This window comes from Asterias rubens, chromosome 1, assembly GCF_902459465.1.
Source record: "Asterias rubens chromosome 1, eAstRub1.3, whole genome shotgun sequence".
NCBI lineage: Eukaryota > Metazoa > Echinodermata > Asteroidea > Forcipulatida > Asteriidae > Asterias > Asterias rubens.
In genome coordinates, this window is record NC_047062.1 from 9,190,214 (window position 1) to 9,207,996 (window position 17,783).

At 39.7% G+C, this 17,783-nt stretch overlaps 2 protein-coding genes across 3 annotated transcripts in view; both read right to left on the reverse strand.

The window, feature by feature from the left end:
* Positions 1-2,779: 2,779 nt before the first annotated feature.
* Positions 2,780-17,659, reverse strand: LOC117300170 (cholesterol 24-hydroxylase-like). 2 transcript variants are annotated; one of them, XM_033783927.1, is made up of 14 exons: positions 17,625-17,659; positions 14,747-14,893; positions 13,316-13,393; positions 13,135-13,216; positions 9,970-10,133; positions 9,315-9,453; positions 8,892-9,008; positions 8,385-8,616; positions 7,044-7,116; positions 5,774-5,858; positions 4,330-4,440; positions 3,719-3,807; positions 3,443-3,509; positions 2,780-3,088 (listed from the first exon to the last, which is right to left on the reverse strand). In XM_033783927.1, the coding sequence occupies exons 1-14, from the start codon at positions 17,630-17,632 to the stop codon at positions 2,936-2,938; spliced, it is 1,545 nt and encodes a 514-aa protein (XP_033639818.1). In that variant the 5' UTR covers positions 17,633-17,659; the 3' UTR covers positions 2,780-2,935. The 2 variants fall into 2 exon arrangements, with proteins under 2 accessions (XP_033639818.1, XP_033639886.1); XM_033783995.1 differs by lacking the exon at positions 17,625-17,659 and having other exon boundaries at positions 14,747-14,788; positions 14,874-14,893.
* Positions 2,820-17,783, reverse strand: part of LOC117300325 (cholesterol 24-hydroxylase-like) — a 36,567-nt gene continuing 21,603 nt past the window's right edge. Inside the window, exon 15 of the mRNA XM_033784219.1 lies at positions 2,820-2,836. The gene's annotated coding sequence lies outside the window, so the exon portion shown is untranslated. The remainder of the gene's footprint in view (positions 2,837-17,783) is intronic.

The window sequence follows — 17,783 nt, forward strand, 5'->3', positions numbered from 1 at the left end:
GTATCATAGAATTGTGTGCCTCAAGGGTTCCGTAAGCGCACAATTCTTTTTTTTATAGCAATACTGGTTATTGTTACTATCGGCCAGAATATTTCCTCATCATTCCTCATGCCTATAAAGCATCAAACAAAGTTAGCCTGCAATCGGCCGAGTGGGAGATGGAGCTTTTTGTAAATATTCATAACAGTTACCACTACCTTTGGCAAAGTTTTTTTTAAAAACAATGATCACTCTATACTGCAGACGATAGTAAACACTGGGAAGTATCAGTGTACCGTTACACTTCAAATGAAGCTTGAGCCAATGAAGCATCGGACCAAGTAAGCCTATCGACTATCACAGAATGTGGGAGAAGAATTGTGTAAATATTCATAGGGACCACAGCTAACCGATAGGTGACCGGCGGTTGCAATCAACCAAGGAAGGTGGATGAAGTTCTAGCAATTGTAAATATTTATTCCTTATTAAATGACCTATACTGACCACCAGATGACCAATGACAATGCTAAGTTGACTTTTGCTGGACTTGCAACACACATTTTGACACAATCTTTCTCTTGGCCAATATTTAACAAAAGGAAGCGTTTACAAAAAAACAACAACATAGTTTTACATAGTTTGCATATTGTGAATTTTTTTTTAATAAAAAAAAATTAAGCTCTGTAACTTTGTGCTGTGGTGTGCATAACTTTTATTAATTTGGAAACAATGGCAGAAAAATTAAATACTTTTAGGCTATGTTTTTAAACTACAAACACGACATGACCAGCAATAGATATACGCTAATAAGGTGTTATCTAATCAAGATACACAGCCTATAATTAAAAAATATATATATCTTAGAAATAATTACATGAAAATGGTTTTTGGAATGGCTTGATTGTTTTAATCTTATTATATGAATGTAGATATATACAAAACAACTTACCTGTGATATTTTTTATAGATACTGCCAAAAATCTGGAGTGGTTATGTCCACATGGGAGCATTAATCCCCAGTATAGATGGATTGCACTGCGTCATCAACCGCCATATTTGATGTATAAACAATGCAAAAGTGCATACATGTACGATCTACGCACAGCTCTTAGCCAATGATAACCTTGCACGCGTGCACATTTCATCAAATATGGTGGTTGATAACGGTTAGTACACAATCTAAGAAACGTTTCCCAGATTTAAATGTTTTTGAATCCCTTTCTCTTAAACCACATTCCATAGAAGCATTTGTTTTTCAAAATGTTGTACATTATCAACAGCTGCAGTATTTCTTGCCAAGAAGTTTATGTGGTAAATATTGTCGTAGTTACTTAAAGGTAAACCCTCCATGCTTTAACGTAGGAGAAAACAACATCACAAATCAAATACCCAATGTAAAGCACTACAAGTTAAAACTATTCAACTACTTTTATTTACTATATCACATAAAACATTTTGCTATTGGAGGTACTGCTGTGGCTATGGTTGTGTATACCGTTGTTGACATGGTTGTTGATACAGTTGTGGATACTAATATAATCTAGTGTTCCACCTTGTGCTGAGTAAAATATAAATCAACAACTGAATAATTAATTGTACTATATTATTTTATATTATATTATAAGTATCCAGTTTAGAGAAATTCATATAAATTTATCAAATTACCAGTTGTCATTATAGACCCTTTGTTACAACAGACCTTTTCACAAATACCCATTGCACAAGCGCCAACTGTTGAATGAGGTGCATGCTGGTCTAGCCAGCAATCAAACTTGATCGCTAGGTAGACCAGCATGCACCTTATTCCAAGCCTACAGCGCGCGTACCGAGTATTTGCGATAAGGTCTATTTCACAAGCCCAAACATCGCCTTCATTGAGGGCCCATGTGTTCACCATGCACATCGTTTGACCTCAATGATAATGGCCTATGCAAGGTGTCTACTAAACCAGAACTATAAATCACTGGAATGCAAACCAAGCTGTATTCAATTTAGGATTGCAACACTCAATTTGATCCATTAAGTAGTTTACACAAAATTTGGTTTCTTTGAATATTTTGATAATACATACCCCGATTGTTGACATTCTTGTAATAAAATTGTTCACATAAACAATTTTTAGAGATATAACATCTTCATTTCATGAATATAGATTTACATGTAGAAAAAAACAGGGAATGAATTCTATGTTATTTATATACATTATGATGCAAATTTTAACAAACAAGTGACCTAACAACATTAAGTAATATAACAATATGTACGACATCCAACAATCAAAATGATTTATATAAGAAAATTGCAATAATAAAACTTGCCTTGTAAACAGTGGTGTTACTGGGGGGTGGGTAGCCGTTAGTCAAAGCGCACGAGGCACCCCCAGATGTCAAGCACGACCTCAGATATCACACACAAAGAAAAAAAACAGCGCGAGTGGCGGAGCCGCGAAACACCTTTAGCAACTCGTTTTTGGGCCGTATGTTTTTCTTCACTTTTTGCCACAGATTTTGGTGGGAGAAATGTAATGCATAATGCATGGGCGTGATGAGTTGCTGGCCAATAAGATGACACATACCATATATCACACGGCGCGTGCAGGCCCCATGACCCACACACTCATATTAGTGCACTATCAAGTCATGTGCTGAAAGCAACACACAGAAGGTGCATATTATATGAATCACTATTTAGATAAAATAGTTGCTAAAGGCGCTTCGCAGCTTCACTGGTCTTTTTTCGTGCATGATATCTGGGGGCGCCGCCGCCCCGTGTGTCTTGATTAAGGCTAGGGGGCGGGGGGGGGGGGGGGGGGGGGGGGGTGGATGCAAAATCAGTACTTTTGAGATTAAAAATAAACCTGATTACATTGTACACTATGAGCTTTTGTGATAGTTTAGATGTTTAAAACTAGTTTTCCATTTCATAACAGACAAAGTATTTGATTTTACACTGACGTCTACTGTTGGTTTGAGCTGGCTGGGGTGAGGAAAACCTGGCACCCATCTATAGGTTTCATTGTTGTCTCCACAGTGTAGCCCAGGGACTGTCCGGGAACCAGACTAAAGTTGTAATGCTGGATAAGCTTAGCCAGGAGAACACGAGCCTCGATCTGTTCAAATATAATTTTAGATAATTTCGGGTTGAACAAAGAACAATTGACTACAATAGAGCAGATTTTTTGTTTTCCATTTATAAAGTGGAAGGTAGTTTTATACTTTTTTAAGAGAATTTTCTGCGAACACGTTTCAACAGGTGATGCTGCTTCTAACGAAAATCCTACAAAACATTTGCATTATGCCTCAGACAGTGTAATACATACATGTAACATGGATCATTGTCAAGGCTGATAGACATAAGATGATGTTGAGATCCAGACAAAATATGTGAACATCCTTTGACAACAATTGAATAAATTTGTCGTTTGTTGACTTTTGATTGGAACCAATTAAAAGGAGATACTCACCAGTGCAAATTGTTGACCGATGCAGTTTCTTGGTCCAATAGAAAATGGGGTGAAGGCACCTGATGTACTGAGGAGAAAAACATTATAAAAACCATCAATTGATCCAGAAGCCTACAAAACACCCAACACGTACTGAACCCAACACGTTAACATAAATTAAATTTTTAATTTTGACTTTTACCAGCACAAGCTGAGGCTGCCCTGGGCTTGACAATAAATACTCTAAGGTTGTTCTGTTGCTGCTGTCTGGGTAGCCAATTTGTTTTGGATACTTACCTTTCATTGCCATGAAGGAATCGATCCGGGATAAACTCCAACGGGTTCTTCCAATGTTTCTCACTTCTTCCACTGGCATAGAATGAAATCTAGAAAACAGATATGGGAATCATTTTGTTACAAACCAAAACAAAAAAAAGAGTCTAAAATATTGATTCAGGTATTGATTCAAGTGTCAGGTAATAACTTTAAAATGATAAATAAGAAGTTGAATTTCAATGTCTGAGCACTGTCAAATAATAATAGGATTTCTATAGCACCATTCCATGTAGATCAGCAACAAGAGGCAATGAACAAATTTGTTTAGTGGTAGCAAATCATGCCAAGGATTGAAACCCATCCCAAACTAGGTGAAAGGCACATGACGTCTTCTGCATTTATATCTCTGAGTTTAATAATGTGACCAAAATGCTTCAGATAACCAATTGCAGAAAACATGCAACGAGTAACAATGGATAGCAACAAACCAATCAAGTTACGGAAATACATCTTGAAAGTAACTTTGAAAGTGTGGACATAGGAAATATAACAAATATCTTGAGGAAGTTTGTTACAGAGAAAAGATCCAGCACGTGGGAATGAATGATTAAACTTTATTTAGAATACTCTACCCCAAGGACGGTGGATGCGGGTATCTTGGTGTTGGAGATGACACAGTCCGATGTTGTAATCCTCATCGTTCCAGTTGCAGGGGGACGCAGACGAAGGGTCTCTTTCAAAACCTTCCGAAAGAGCGAGACAAGAACTTATGATATCTGTATCACTAAAGAGATCACCCCTTGCCGGTTCTGTATCCTAGCTTGGTCAGGTGGGGTTCATTACTTTAGGCTAGTGCATGAAATTTGCACTGCTGTGAACTATAGATACACGTCAAGACATTGTGGTTGAGTAATTTGTGGGAAGTAGCATCTGTTTTTTAAAGTTTTTCTTTTAAAGAGATATGGCCTAACATCCGAATGGCCGAATGGCGAGGGCTACACTTAACCAATTTGCGATATAGACTAAAATCAACTGCAAGCAAGGGCATGTTGCCACCAAATCCTGGGGCTGAGACAGGGTTACCCCTAGACTTGACTCAAGTCCCCAGGAAACTACTGTTTTGTGATGCTCTGCATTCCAAAACCTGTTCCGCATGCGGGACAGGGACTTGACGATGTAGCAGTCGCCTGGTATGTAAATATATTCACTTATGAATATGTAACATTGTTACGTTTTGACCAATCAATGGGTTAAGTACTTATAGTTGATGATTAAAATACATTTTTTAATAACCAATTAATTATAAAAAAGAAAGCACTAAATGTTCATTTGAATTTAAGTGATACGTTGCAACGTACATTGGGGTCGGTTTTGTTAGCAAAATTTGAATTTTAGGAAGTGCAATAAAACGAGTTACTCGACACCCCCTTGCCTGCTAATGAGTTTACCCGCCCCACGTGCGTGCTGCGTATAGACGCGTGCCTTACAACGTCTTCTACTGTGATGTCACAGAGTATAATGAATATTTTACCAGCAGGGCAGCGCTTCCACGCTCCCATTGGTTTTGTACATCTCCCCATTTGGGGAGATTTTCCAATAACAACGTGCAGAGTAAGAAACGACCTCGTCACAGATGTCACGTCCCATTTTTGGGACCACATTTTGAGGGCGAGCGCGCACTGTACTGTATGCTACGGGTTGTTTCATAGTAAGTTGAGGTAATAGCTTAGGGACCTCTCACACGAGAATGGGACTTTAATCAAGTCTAGGTTACTCCCGTCACAGTCTGTAAGGATGTAAGCATGGGTACATCCACTAGGAGCCTGGCAAATACTGGTAGCATGATGAACAACCTTCCCATCTATTTATGGAGCAGTTATGGTTAAGTGCCTTGCTCAAGGGCACAACGAAACAAATTGTACCCATAATTGTGGCTGCGCACCAAGGCAAGTAAAGTTGGGAAATTATTACCACAAAAAGGTAAAACTTTTTAAACCAGGACCCTGAGGCTTGAGTGGTCGGTCACTTTGACGACTGGAGTGACTGCTTCTAAAATGTCCTCTGAAATTTACTTACGGCAACCATGTATTCCAACTTGGACAGATCCTCATACGGGATAAACTCTTTAGTGGAGACAACGGCATCGACTTCAGTTTTCAATCTGTAATTGGGCAGTACACATCTCAGTTATTATCTGATATGTGGATCAGGTTGGATCAGTGGTTTCTTTCCCTGTCTTCTACTCTAGGGACCCTGGTTCCAGGCTGGAGCCCTGCATGTAGACCGGGTTTTCAGCCCCATCCTGATCGCCCCATCCTGATCTAAATCTGAACATTTCTTCTTATTTCCTATCTATCCTGTTGTTTGCACTTATTGTACTGTTGAATATGTAAACTTAGTTTTGTGTCTGGAAAACAAACTCAGACAAATTTCCTAAAATAATTGAGACTGCATAAATGTTTTGCACAAAAAATTGATGTCCAAACTGAAATTCACAACACTCATCCATTTTAAATGTACATTCATAAATACCTTAGACAGTTTCGTTATTCCTATTGGTGGAGAGCGCGTGACGTGGGTGTGTATAAACCTTTGTTTATGACCAGTAAAAAGTGTTGACACGTGAGCTTGCACCTGTGCTTATAAGACAGTTTCTTCATTCCTATTGGTCGAAAGCAACGACAGTTGTGCCACATCACGCGATACGAGCTACTCGTGACACGCACAGCATTCCCTTATAAAGAGTTGTTTACCCGAAGGCGGCAGAAGGGCCTTACCATTTCATAGCTGGATGGGGTGTTGTGTTGAAAGAAATCATTGAACAATTATAATTTTTGCATTTATTTTACTTTTTGACCAAAAGTGTTGATGTTTTTTGACCGAAAAGGTATTTATGAAAGGGAGTCAAAGTGCGTTGAATCGGTTTTCAAATAGTGGTTTAAACCCGCCGAGGCCTGGTTCTTGATAATTTACCTCAACTTTGTCTCGGTAAAGTTATCAAGAACCAGGCCTCGTTGGGATTAAACCACTAGTTGAAAACCTCTTCACCACACATTGATTCCCTTAGTAACAAACATTTTCTTATGAATTAGATAAGGTTAATGTTTGTATTATCAACATATCAATAAAAAGAAATAAATAATTAAATTTTTGTCAGAAAGCTTACTGTTTATTCAAAAAACAATTTATCTTTGAAACATGTTCCGCTGACATGAAGTCATATTTGAGAAAATTTGTCTGAAAACCTAAAAAAATAATAACAAAATAGCTGATTTTGGTTGTTCCAGCCCAAATTAAAGACAGTATGTTTACAAACTGAAAACTAAACAGAAATGAAAGTATTTACCTGTACATGACTTCTGGATTCTGACAGAGTTGTATCATCGTTGAGGCCAACAGGTTAGCAGTTGTCTCTTGACCTGACAGAGGAGGGAGAAGAAGTTAATAGGGATGCTAATCGATAGTATGTTCATCAATCAAACTTTGTACAACAAAATAGGGTGAAAGATTCCATTATCAGGAAGATTTTCAAATTTGTTCATCAGATCATGGAAATATTGGTTTATTTTCAGGAGACTCTCTGCCGAAGCAGGGAGAGTTAGCAGCTCTGAGGGATAGGCTACCTGATAAAGTTACAGTCGACTCCCGTTATTACGAGCTCGCATATTACAAGGTTCCGGTTATTACAAGTTTTTTTGCCGGTCCCGAACTGCCCCATGCGTGTTTCAATGCATTAAAATACTGATTATACGAGCACGGTAGTAGCGAGAACACGGTTATAACGAGGTACTTTGGGCGACCCATTACGAGCAAAACATTGTTAAAAACCCTTTTATAACGAGAACAATACAAAAACCAACAAAGGAAATACCTGTACAGCCTGTCAAGTCATTATTTGTGGCTTTTAAAGACATACAAGAGGTGTTTAGTAAAGTGGACGCTACCGCTAATCACAAGTCAGCAACTGTTAATTCCAAACTCCGGACCATGGAGGGATTATGAGGTTTCCATGGTTCAAACAATCCAGAAATCTTTAGAAAAGATACTGTTCCACTGAGTTTATAAGCGCATTATGCGTTTTCAGAAGAAAGAAACCACCCTCAACTTACAAGCAAAACTAGTTGCGTGATCAATATTATTGAATGCAAAGCAATATTTTACCTGGTATCCCACACTGGCAATGAACCATCTAACATGACACAGGTGTTTACCAATGAAAATGAAGATTTTGTTTTTTGTTAACTGCTAGCTGCGACTAGGCGTATTGCACGTGCACACAAATGCCTACCAATGAAAACCAAGACTCTATTTATTGCATTGGCAATAAACTGACGGCGACCAAAGTTTTGCAAGGGAAACTTCCCAAAACATGAACGCAAGTTAAAATCTCACACATTTTTTCAATCTTTTAAAATGGTAATTGATTTTAAAATTGATTTTAAAACTAAACTTATTTAGTTAAAACAGTTTTATTAAGCCCAATTTTGTGCTTGTTTGTGCAGTACATCGCACACACTACACGTGTTGTGTGCATGCACAGTGATGACGTATGTATCTATATTTAGCGCGCTGCGTTTAAGACGAGATTCGGATAATACGAAGAAACTGGGCCAGTCCGGCAGACCTCGTATTAACGGGAGTCGACTTTACATGTTTCAGTGGTTTAAATTTGTTCTCTTATCCTTACCAGCAAGGAAGAAAGTTGCAAACTCATCCACCATCTCGTCCATGTCTAGAGCTCCAGAAGAAGAAGCTTGAGACGCTTCAAGGATGAACGCAAGGATGTTGTTACCCAGCTGCTCCCCCCGACCAAGAGCGCTAAGCTGACTGGCTATGATCTTTTGTCCAGTTTCACGTAAGACACCAATGGCGTGGCGGACTTTTGCACGGTAATCACGCTGCGTTTTGGACGGGTTGTACTAGAAGTTAACAAGATAAAACATTTTTTTTAACCATATGTTTTTTGCAATACTAATCCCAGTACACAGGACCTACAACGTTAAGTCCAAACTGAAGGAAAAACTAATTATGGTATAGTATCTTGCTCAAGGACACAAGTCCCACAACTAGGACTTAAACCCACACTCTGCAGATCAGGAACACAAGAACTTGACTCAGTCCGGTGCTCTTAACTGCTCGGACACAACACACCAAGAAATCACAAGGACCAAGAAAGTGTTAAAATTCTCTGTACCTTATTCCATGGATTTTCAAACTGTGTTTTCATGCCTTTAAGGGCGATGTTGAACTCCTTATTAAACGATGTTATCTTTTCAGGATCAAACTGATGGAAATTTACTCCAAAGGCAACCTAAGAAAACAAAAGTAAAGAAGTGAAAAGATTATTAGACTTGGCTTGGTCTAGTAATGATAAAGATGGTCATGGTGGAAAACTCTGAAACTTTCTTGAAATGCAAACAATATTTGCAGTAAAAAACATTAAAGGGTGTTTAATTCTTGGAACTCCGATGACTGATTGAGCTTTGTTTGTTATTTCATGCATTTGTTGGGCACATGAAGTGCACTGCGATACAGCTCTTTGACAAGATATCAAAGTTGACTACCAGTTGTTCTAAGCTCAAAGCGTGATGCATATTATGAGATCTTAAATGCATACCTTTGCGATGATGTCAATGGTTGCCGTGTTCAGCTGGTCCAAGAGATGCACATTCTTTTTGCTATCTGCACTAGCACTAAGGTGCTTAACCAGCAGGTCCGAGCTTGCATTGAACTGACTAATACAAGTCTTCAGGTAGCTGTGGAGGTGAACATTTTCATTGCTACTTCAGTAATAAGTATTAAGTAAACGTTTTCTGCTTAGCAGGAGTAGGATATCAGCAGGGATGAGAGTCATTGCTGGCGAAAAGGTCTGAAACTAGGATAAACAGTTTAGGAGGTGTACGTGTTAAAATAATGACATTTTCACCCTTTGATAAAACCTCTGGGGTTTAGATTTCACAGAGTGGTTAGGAACAGTGTCCTCAGCAATGGAAAACCAGATTGAAGAGCAGGATTTCTTTATAGTGTTAAAACATAACAGTTGATTTTCTTCAACAAGCAGAATTCAGATTAAAGTTCAAAATTTCTCATTGCCAAGTGCTTTAGTAAAATTTTCTGCTAAGTAAAGATTAGCAGGGGATCAGTGACAAATATACACTCATGGTATGTTGGTTGGTAAATTTTTTTATTTATTTTTTCAAGATTTGTCTGTGCTTAGCAGGTTTATGAAAGTGGGCCGTCAGCTATTCTGTGCTAAGCCATTTACACATTACCTTCGACTGAATGCAGGGTTGAATATGTCTCGTCGTTTGGCCCACAATGTATGATCTTGCTCTGTCAAAAGCCCATGGCCAAGAAATCGTGCACCATAGACCATAGCGAGGCCATCATAGGTCCAACCTTTTGGGTATATTAGACTACCTGTCACAAGTATCTCCTATTAAAAAACAAAACAAGGGATCAATCTCCCATTTTGGTAGACTTCTTGAATCCTGATTTGAAATGGACGCTGTGTAAATAATATTAATAAATACCTTGGACGGTTTCAAGTCTCTGATTGGTCAAAACTTGGTCACGTGTGAGAGTGTTAACGGTGGTATAAAGACCGGCTTTGGAAAATAGCGAATAAGTGTCCACTAAATCAGCATACATTGTGTAAACCTTGCGCGTTGCACTGTTATCGCACGCTTATTTATATCCCTGTTAGTTTCATGCAACTTCGCGCACTTACGCGTACGCGCGCTGAAAATGTATAAATTTTGAGTGCGCGCGTGTAACATGTGCGTGCGTATGAACTGACGCCGAGCTCATGCGCGCGTTTTAATGCACAAGGAACAGCTATCGTCCAATCATTTGCCTCCTTTGACCCCAGTGAAGGCGCTGAACAGATCATTATTTAAAAGAGTCACTGGTCTCAAAGATCAGTAATGTGATTTAATGCACGAATGAGATGGGAACCATCAAAAGCTCAAATATGGCCCCTGAACATGTCTGGAAGTACCGCCGAGAGAAAAGTCACAAAATTTGGACAATTTTAGCCGTTTAATTCGCTAAAAAGGGTGTTTATTAATGGGAATAACAGTGTTCGTACCCGGTCTTCACTGCGTGGTAATGACCTTGGTTGGTGGCTGGCGCTGTTAACGGACCTCGCCGGAGCGACTCGGTCCGTTAACAGCGCCAGCCACCAACCCGGTCATTACCACGCAGAGAAGACCGGGTACTCGCACAGTTATTCCCTAAATAATAATAACAACAACAGTATTTATAAAGCATGCAAGGCACTGAAAAAAGAAGGGGGAAAAGACAGAACAAAGACAAAGACGACCAGCTGACGACCAGCTTTACAGTTGCAACGGTACTTAAATGATCATGAACTCCACGCAAAATTTCAATCTGGGTACAGATCATTCCATAGTGTTGAAACTGCCTTACTGCGAATAACAAATGATGTATTGTTGACACTTGATAAGGGCGAGGAAGTCATACTTGTCCTCTTAGACTTCTCGTCTGCGTTTGACACCATCAAGCATGATGTCTTGCTGCAACGATTGTCGCAAAGGTTTGGTATTCGCAGTAAGGCACTCGACTGGATTGAGTCTTATTTGTCAAATCGTAACCACACTGTTGTTATAGGAAATGAACAATCGTCAAGTTATTGTATTGCTCAAGGGGTACCTCAAGGTTCTGTGCTAGGTCCCCTGTTGTTTACACTGTACACTGCTCCACTAGAGTCACTAATTGACAATCATAATGTTCATAAAATGTTCTACGCTGATGACACTCAATTGTATTGCATTTAAACATTCAGAAGCATGTGATGTTATTACTCAGATGGTTGACTGTGTTCAAGCAATTAAGGAATGGTCTCAAATCAACGGTCTTAAGCTCAATAGCAACAAGACTGAATTCCTTCACATATCTTCCCGTTTTCGTTCCACAGATCACATATCATTCATTGATTTAGATGGCACACAGGTTAATTCTGTCAGGAAGTGTCGTAATTTGGGTGCAATATTTGATGATAATTTCACTATGGACAGTTTTGTTTCACAGAAATGCAGATCAGCATCTTTTGCACTTCACAAAATCGGGAAAATTCGCAACCTGATAGATAAACACACCACTGAACGCTTGATTCATGCTTTTGTGGTGTGTCATCTTGATTTTTGCAATAGCCTCCTTTCTGGGATCTCGGCTCGTCAAGTGCAGAAGATGCAGGTTGTGCAGAACTCTGCAGCTCGTCTTATTTATCGTATTAGGAAACATGAACCTGTGTCTGTTATTCTAAGAGACTTACACTGGCTACCTATTCACTCTCGCATTTCATTCAAAATATTGTTGTTAGCATATGAATGTTTTTATGATTTTGCGCCTCCTTATTTGACAGAGCTGTTAACATTGTACACACCTTCTAGAAATCTTCGTTCTAACAAGAAAAAGTTGTTTGTTATTCCACCAGTGATAACCAAATCATATGGTGAACGCAGCTTCGTTCACACTGCCTCAACCTTATGGAACAATCTCCCGGAACACATAAAAAACATTGATTCCATTATTAGGTTTAAGATTGCTTTAAAGACGCACTTATTTATCATTTAATTCATCCATTTTATTTGTTACCCAGTACGTCTTGTCTTTGTATTCTGTTGTGTTTTTCTCAGAAGCGCTTAGGGACATGTTTGATTTCTATGTGTTATGCGCTATATAAGAATGGTTTATTATTATTATTATTAGCTACGAAGAGGGGAAAAGGTTGGTTTTGAGAGCCCGTTTGAAGGCTGGGACACTTGGAGTTTCTGGTGAGGATAGGTTAGTTATTCCATAATCACGGAGCAAAAGAAAAGGCCCTGTCACCTGCAAGTTTATGGGTTTTGTGAACTGAAAGGGGTTTACCAGTAGAAGAGCGAAGAGAATAAGAACCGGTCTGGAGTGAAAGGAGAGAGGAGAGATAATCCGGGGCACAGTGATTGAGGGATTTTGCCAACCAAAATGTTAGTGCGCACGCTTTGTACAATTTACATATTTCACTAAAAAGGGCCCATTTACACACATTATGTGTTTTGCACAATACTATAAACTTTTATTCATAAATACCCCACACAGTTTCTCTACTCCTGTTGGTGGAGAGCGCGTCACAGTAGGGTCGTTCGGCTCGGGCCTTTATCACACGGCAATTCGACCCTGCCGGCTTTAAACAGCCGTGTAAGAACTCGTCGCTACCCTTTAATCCCTTACTCATGAGTGGTTTGTAAGCTGCCTGCTGCCTGCATGAAAATGTTAAAATGCTGGACAATGTATTTCAATTTTTTTCTAGGTTTTTGTACTGTATCCTTATAGGCGTCTTGAGCATTATAGGGCATATTCTACGTTTTATAATGTTATTTATTTATTATATCTAGACAGAAGGACAAACAATATCGTCCTTTTGTGGGGCATACCTTAATAGCCTGAGTATCAAAGAAATTCACAATACACCTATGAAGGAACCAAAACACAATCACATCACCAAACTGGTCTCCCCTGGAAGAAAAAGAAAAAACAAAAACAGCATTCACTCTAGAACTATAAATAATTGATACCACATAAAATAGTAGTTAGTGTCTTTGTTACCGAACTCACCAGTCCTTCATGGCATCATCAAATAACTTGTCCTTGTCAATGTATTCCTTGACATCTTGAATGTTTCCTAAGAAAAAGCTTCAAAAGAAAACAAAAAGTTGCTCAGTAATGATTGAGTTTTATAGACTCAGAGAAAGCATTTTTAAATACAAATTTTGTAAATTAAAGATATTCCTCAGTGATGTATTATTAAACAAATTAAAAATATTAATTTTGGTTTTTACCCATACACTGATGTGTGTTAGCACTGTATACTCAGTACTTTCCCGAGTCCTGTGAAAAAATATCACAGGCATGTTACTCGGGTTGGATTCGAACCCACGACCCTTGCGATTCTAGAGCAGTGTCTTACCAACTAGACTACCGAGGTTGCCCGGCAGCTAGAGGCAGTTCGAATCCTATGTTTTGGCAGCGGGTACCCGACGATATAATAGATGTTAAATTTGCATCGGGGATAAAGAATATTAATATTCTTTATCCCCGATGCAAATTTAACATCTATTAAATTAAAAATACAAAACACAAGACCTCTCAAAGGATTCGGGTACTTTTGTAACACAAAACACAATGTCCACAGATTTACATTAAACTTACACCGTTTGAAGATAATGATAGTAGATATATTCCCTGCAAATATTACTTGCTGAGGTGCTGTATAATGAGTAAAACAATATCATGAAAATAATTTTCGTCTCATGAGACAAAAATTATTGTAGCATGTAAAAATGGTTTTTTTTCATGGTATTGTGTTACTCATTTCTCAAAAAACTACAGCACCTCAGCAAGTAATATTTTAAGGTAAAATTTCAACTATCATTATCTTCAAACGGTGTAAGTTTAATCTGTGGAAATTGTGTTTTGAGTTAGAAAAAGTACCCAAATCCTTTAAAATATTAGTTGCTGAGGTGCTGTAGTTTTTGAGAAATGAACAAAGCAATGTCATGAAACAACGTTTTTACATGCTAATCAATTTTCATCTCATGATCACCGAGACAGTTATTGTTTTCATGAATTTTTTTTGTTTCACTCATTTCTCAAAAACTATAGCACCTCACCAGGTAATATTTTATGGGAAGCTTTCTATCGTCAATATCTTCAAACTGTGCAAGTTTAACGTAAATCTGTGGTCATTGTGTTTTTTGTCATAAAAAAAGTACCAATAGACCCTTTAATCCATTGCATGAATCTGAAGGAAAAAAGTGAAAAAAAAAAAACAACAATTTTTGTAGTAACCTGTTGCTCTTTTTTGTAGGTTTTCGAATACAGTTTTCTTGAAAATAACCTCATTTCAGACTCAGAGAGAAACATTTCACAGGAAAAAATGGTTCCACTATTACAAAGGATCAGTAACCTTTCAAGGATCAGTATAACCTTTCACGTTCTACAAATAAACAATGATGTTTTTAATCTTGGGAAAACCTTTAAACTTACCTTCTCCGCTTGGGGCCTGGGATATGACTGTATTTGGAATGTCTGTAATGCAGAAACAACACCGAAGCAATGAATGCAATAAGACAAACCAAGAACACTGACCCAAACGTCATCACAAGCAACTCACTGATTGATGCCATTGCTGAACTGAAAGAAAGTTGACAATCGATACAAAGAGCAATTATCTATAAATGAGGAATGACTGCATGAGTCAGATGAAGAGTTTGTGTTACACTTAACTCTTGTAAAACGCTATGCAGGGCTGTGTGGAGCACGCATCCATAGGCACACTCAAATGGCAACACTATGCTCTCATCATTGATGCCCCCCCCCCCCCCATCTTTTGGAGGGTGGGGGACACTATATCAAATGACCCCCTCAAAATTGGCCCTAGATTGCATCCCAGAGCAACTAAATGCAAAATCTTCCCGGGCCCTTAGTCTGGCCTGCGCCCCACGCCATAAAGGCTTCTCACACACACATGCTCCATGTCCATCGTTGACAGATTTGCACCTCCCCTTAAAAGAGTGGAAGGGACGTGTGAGTGAAGTGTGAGTGACGCGTTGGGCAATCGGAGTTGTGAGTTGGCAAGTCAGAGTAAGGAGTTGGCCAGTCAGAGTTGTGACTTGGCCAGTCAGAGTTATTCTTGCGAGTTGGTCTGTTGAAGTGTGAGTGACGAGTTAAGCAATCAGAGCTGTGAGTTGGCCAGTCAGAGTTCTGAGTTGGCCAGTCGGAGTGTCGAGTTGGTCAGTCAGAGTTGTAAGTTGGTCAGTCAGAGTTATTGTTGAGTTGGTTTGTTGAAGTTACAAGTTGGCCAGTCGAAGTGTCAAGTTGGCCAGTGGGCGCTGTGAGTTGGCCAGTCAGAGTTGTGAGTTGGCAAGTCTGAGTGACGAGTTGGCAAGTGGGAGTTGTGAGTTGGCCAGCCAGAGTCCGAGTGACGAATTTGCCAGACAGAGTGAGGAGACGACCAGTCGCAGTTTTGAGTTGCCAAGTCGGAGTGAGGAGTTGGGCCAGTCAGAGTGACGAGTTGGGCAATCGGAGTAAGGAGTTGGCCATTGGGAATTGTGAGTTGGCCAGCCACAGTTGTGACTTGGCCAGTCAGCGTGACGAATTGGCCAGTTGGAGTGAGGAGTTGGCCAATTGGAGTGACGAGTTTGGCAATCGGAGTGACGAGTCATTGTGGAACTGGTTCAGGAGGCACCATCGATCAAGGGGAAGTCCATTCCCAGGAGCTGGATGCATGATGGGGCGTTCAGTTACCAGGAACTTGTGCGGGGCGCAGGATGCTTTTTTGCTTTAGCTTTAGAGAACAAGCCCTGATGTGACACACTCTCTTTGGATCATCTGAACAGGGACACTCAAGACTGGTAGGCAATCAGTCTTTGTGCAGCAAACAGCAATAGTGATGGCCCTCATGGTGTTGTTCCATTAAACTAGGCTGGAGAATTCCACCAAACTGGACCACAGTACTCAGCCACAGAGTGGCAGAGCTAGTGCAGATGTGCAAAGTGTTTCTGCATTTGCTACCAAGGATTTACCAAACAGGTTGTGGATCTGATTGTTTCTGGTCGCATTTTTGGCAGCCACCTTCTAGAGGTGAGATTTAAAAGTCGATTGTAGGGTCACCGCAATGGTATGGAATGGCTACAGCTTCCACCACATTAACACGACCAAGCCGTCCCAAAATTAAAAGGTTTCCTATACCCAAGGTGAACCGCATAGCACTTCTCACTGTCTCCAGTGTATCTTCCATCACGCAGGCATGGCGCCAAAATACCCTTCGCTCCAAAAAAACTTCATCACAAAACAAAGGGGACTGACCAACGAGTTGACTATGGTGCTGCAGAGCTCATGCAACTCATTCAGCTGTGGCACCAAAATGCATTTGAGAGGGATCATTCTACAGTCGAATGCAGTCCCATACTTGCAGACTCTTGGACCAAATGCCATCTTTCAAGATGACAACGCTCGCCCCCATCGAGCCCGACTGGTGACATGACTACCTGAAAAATGTTGGGGTGCACCGGATGGATTGGCCCGCTAACAGTCCAGACCTGAATCCCATGGAACATCTGTGGGACCAGCTTGGCCGCGCTGTCCGCGCCAGAACCACCAACACTTCAACTGTGGCTGACCTAACCAGGTTCCTTAATGAAGAATGGAACGCCATCCCTCAGCAGCGCATCACAAGACTTGTGTGCAGCATGAGAAGAAGGTGCCAGGCTGTCATCAACGTCTTCGGATCATCCACTCATTACTGAACTTTTTGTATCAATAAAGTGTACTAAGATCAGTAAGTTGTCTGGTCTATACCAAACTTCTTGTCTCATAAAGTGGATTAAGATCAGTAAATTTTGAGAAGAAATTTCTTACGTGACATTATAAATTTCCTTGGAAAAGCAATCCCACTGTGCGGCATATTTGCGAATAGTAAATGATGCACATATAGATGTAAATATAAAACGATGTAGATAGAGAAAATCTTCCTTAAAGGCACTGGAAACTATTGATAATTACTAAAAATAATTGTTAACATAAAAACTTAATTACTTGGTAACGAGCAATGAGGAACTGTTGGTAGTATAAAACATTGTGAGAAACAGCTCCCTATGAAGTAACGTAGTTATTGAGAAAGAAGTAATTTTCCACGAATTTGATTTCAAGACCTCAGATTAGAATTAGATTTTGAGCTCCCGAAATCAAGCATATGAAAGCACACAACTTTGTGTGACAGGGGCGTTTTTTATTCCATTATTATCTCACAACTTGTTTTAACATCGGTCTCATCACTCTGTCACCATGTGACAGTGATGAGAACGATGTTAAAAGCGGAGCCATTAACAGCTCAACAAGGTGGGCTAACTTCATCCATGCTTACCGGTACATGTACTGCTACTGCCAGGCCGTACGTCCCCGTGCTCATGTAATTCCAATGGATGGTTGGATCGTTGGATCATCTACCTCTCCATGGTTGGATGTGCTGCGTAGTATATCAATGTTTTTGGCATGCACAATGCATGCACCAAAATTGTTCCAA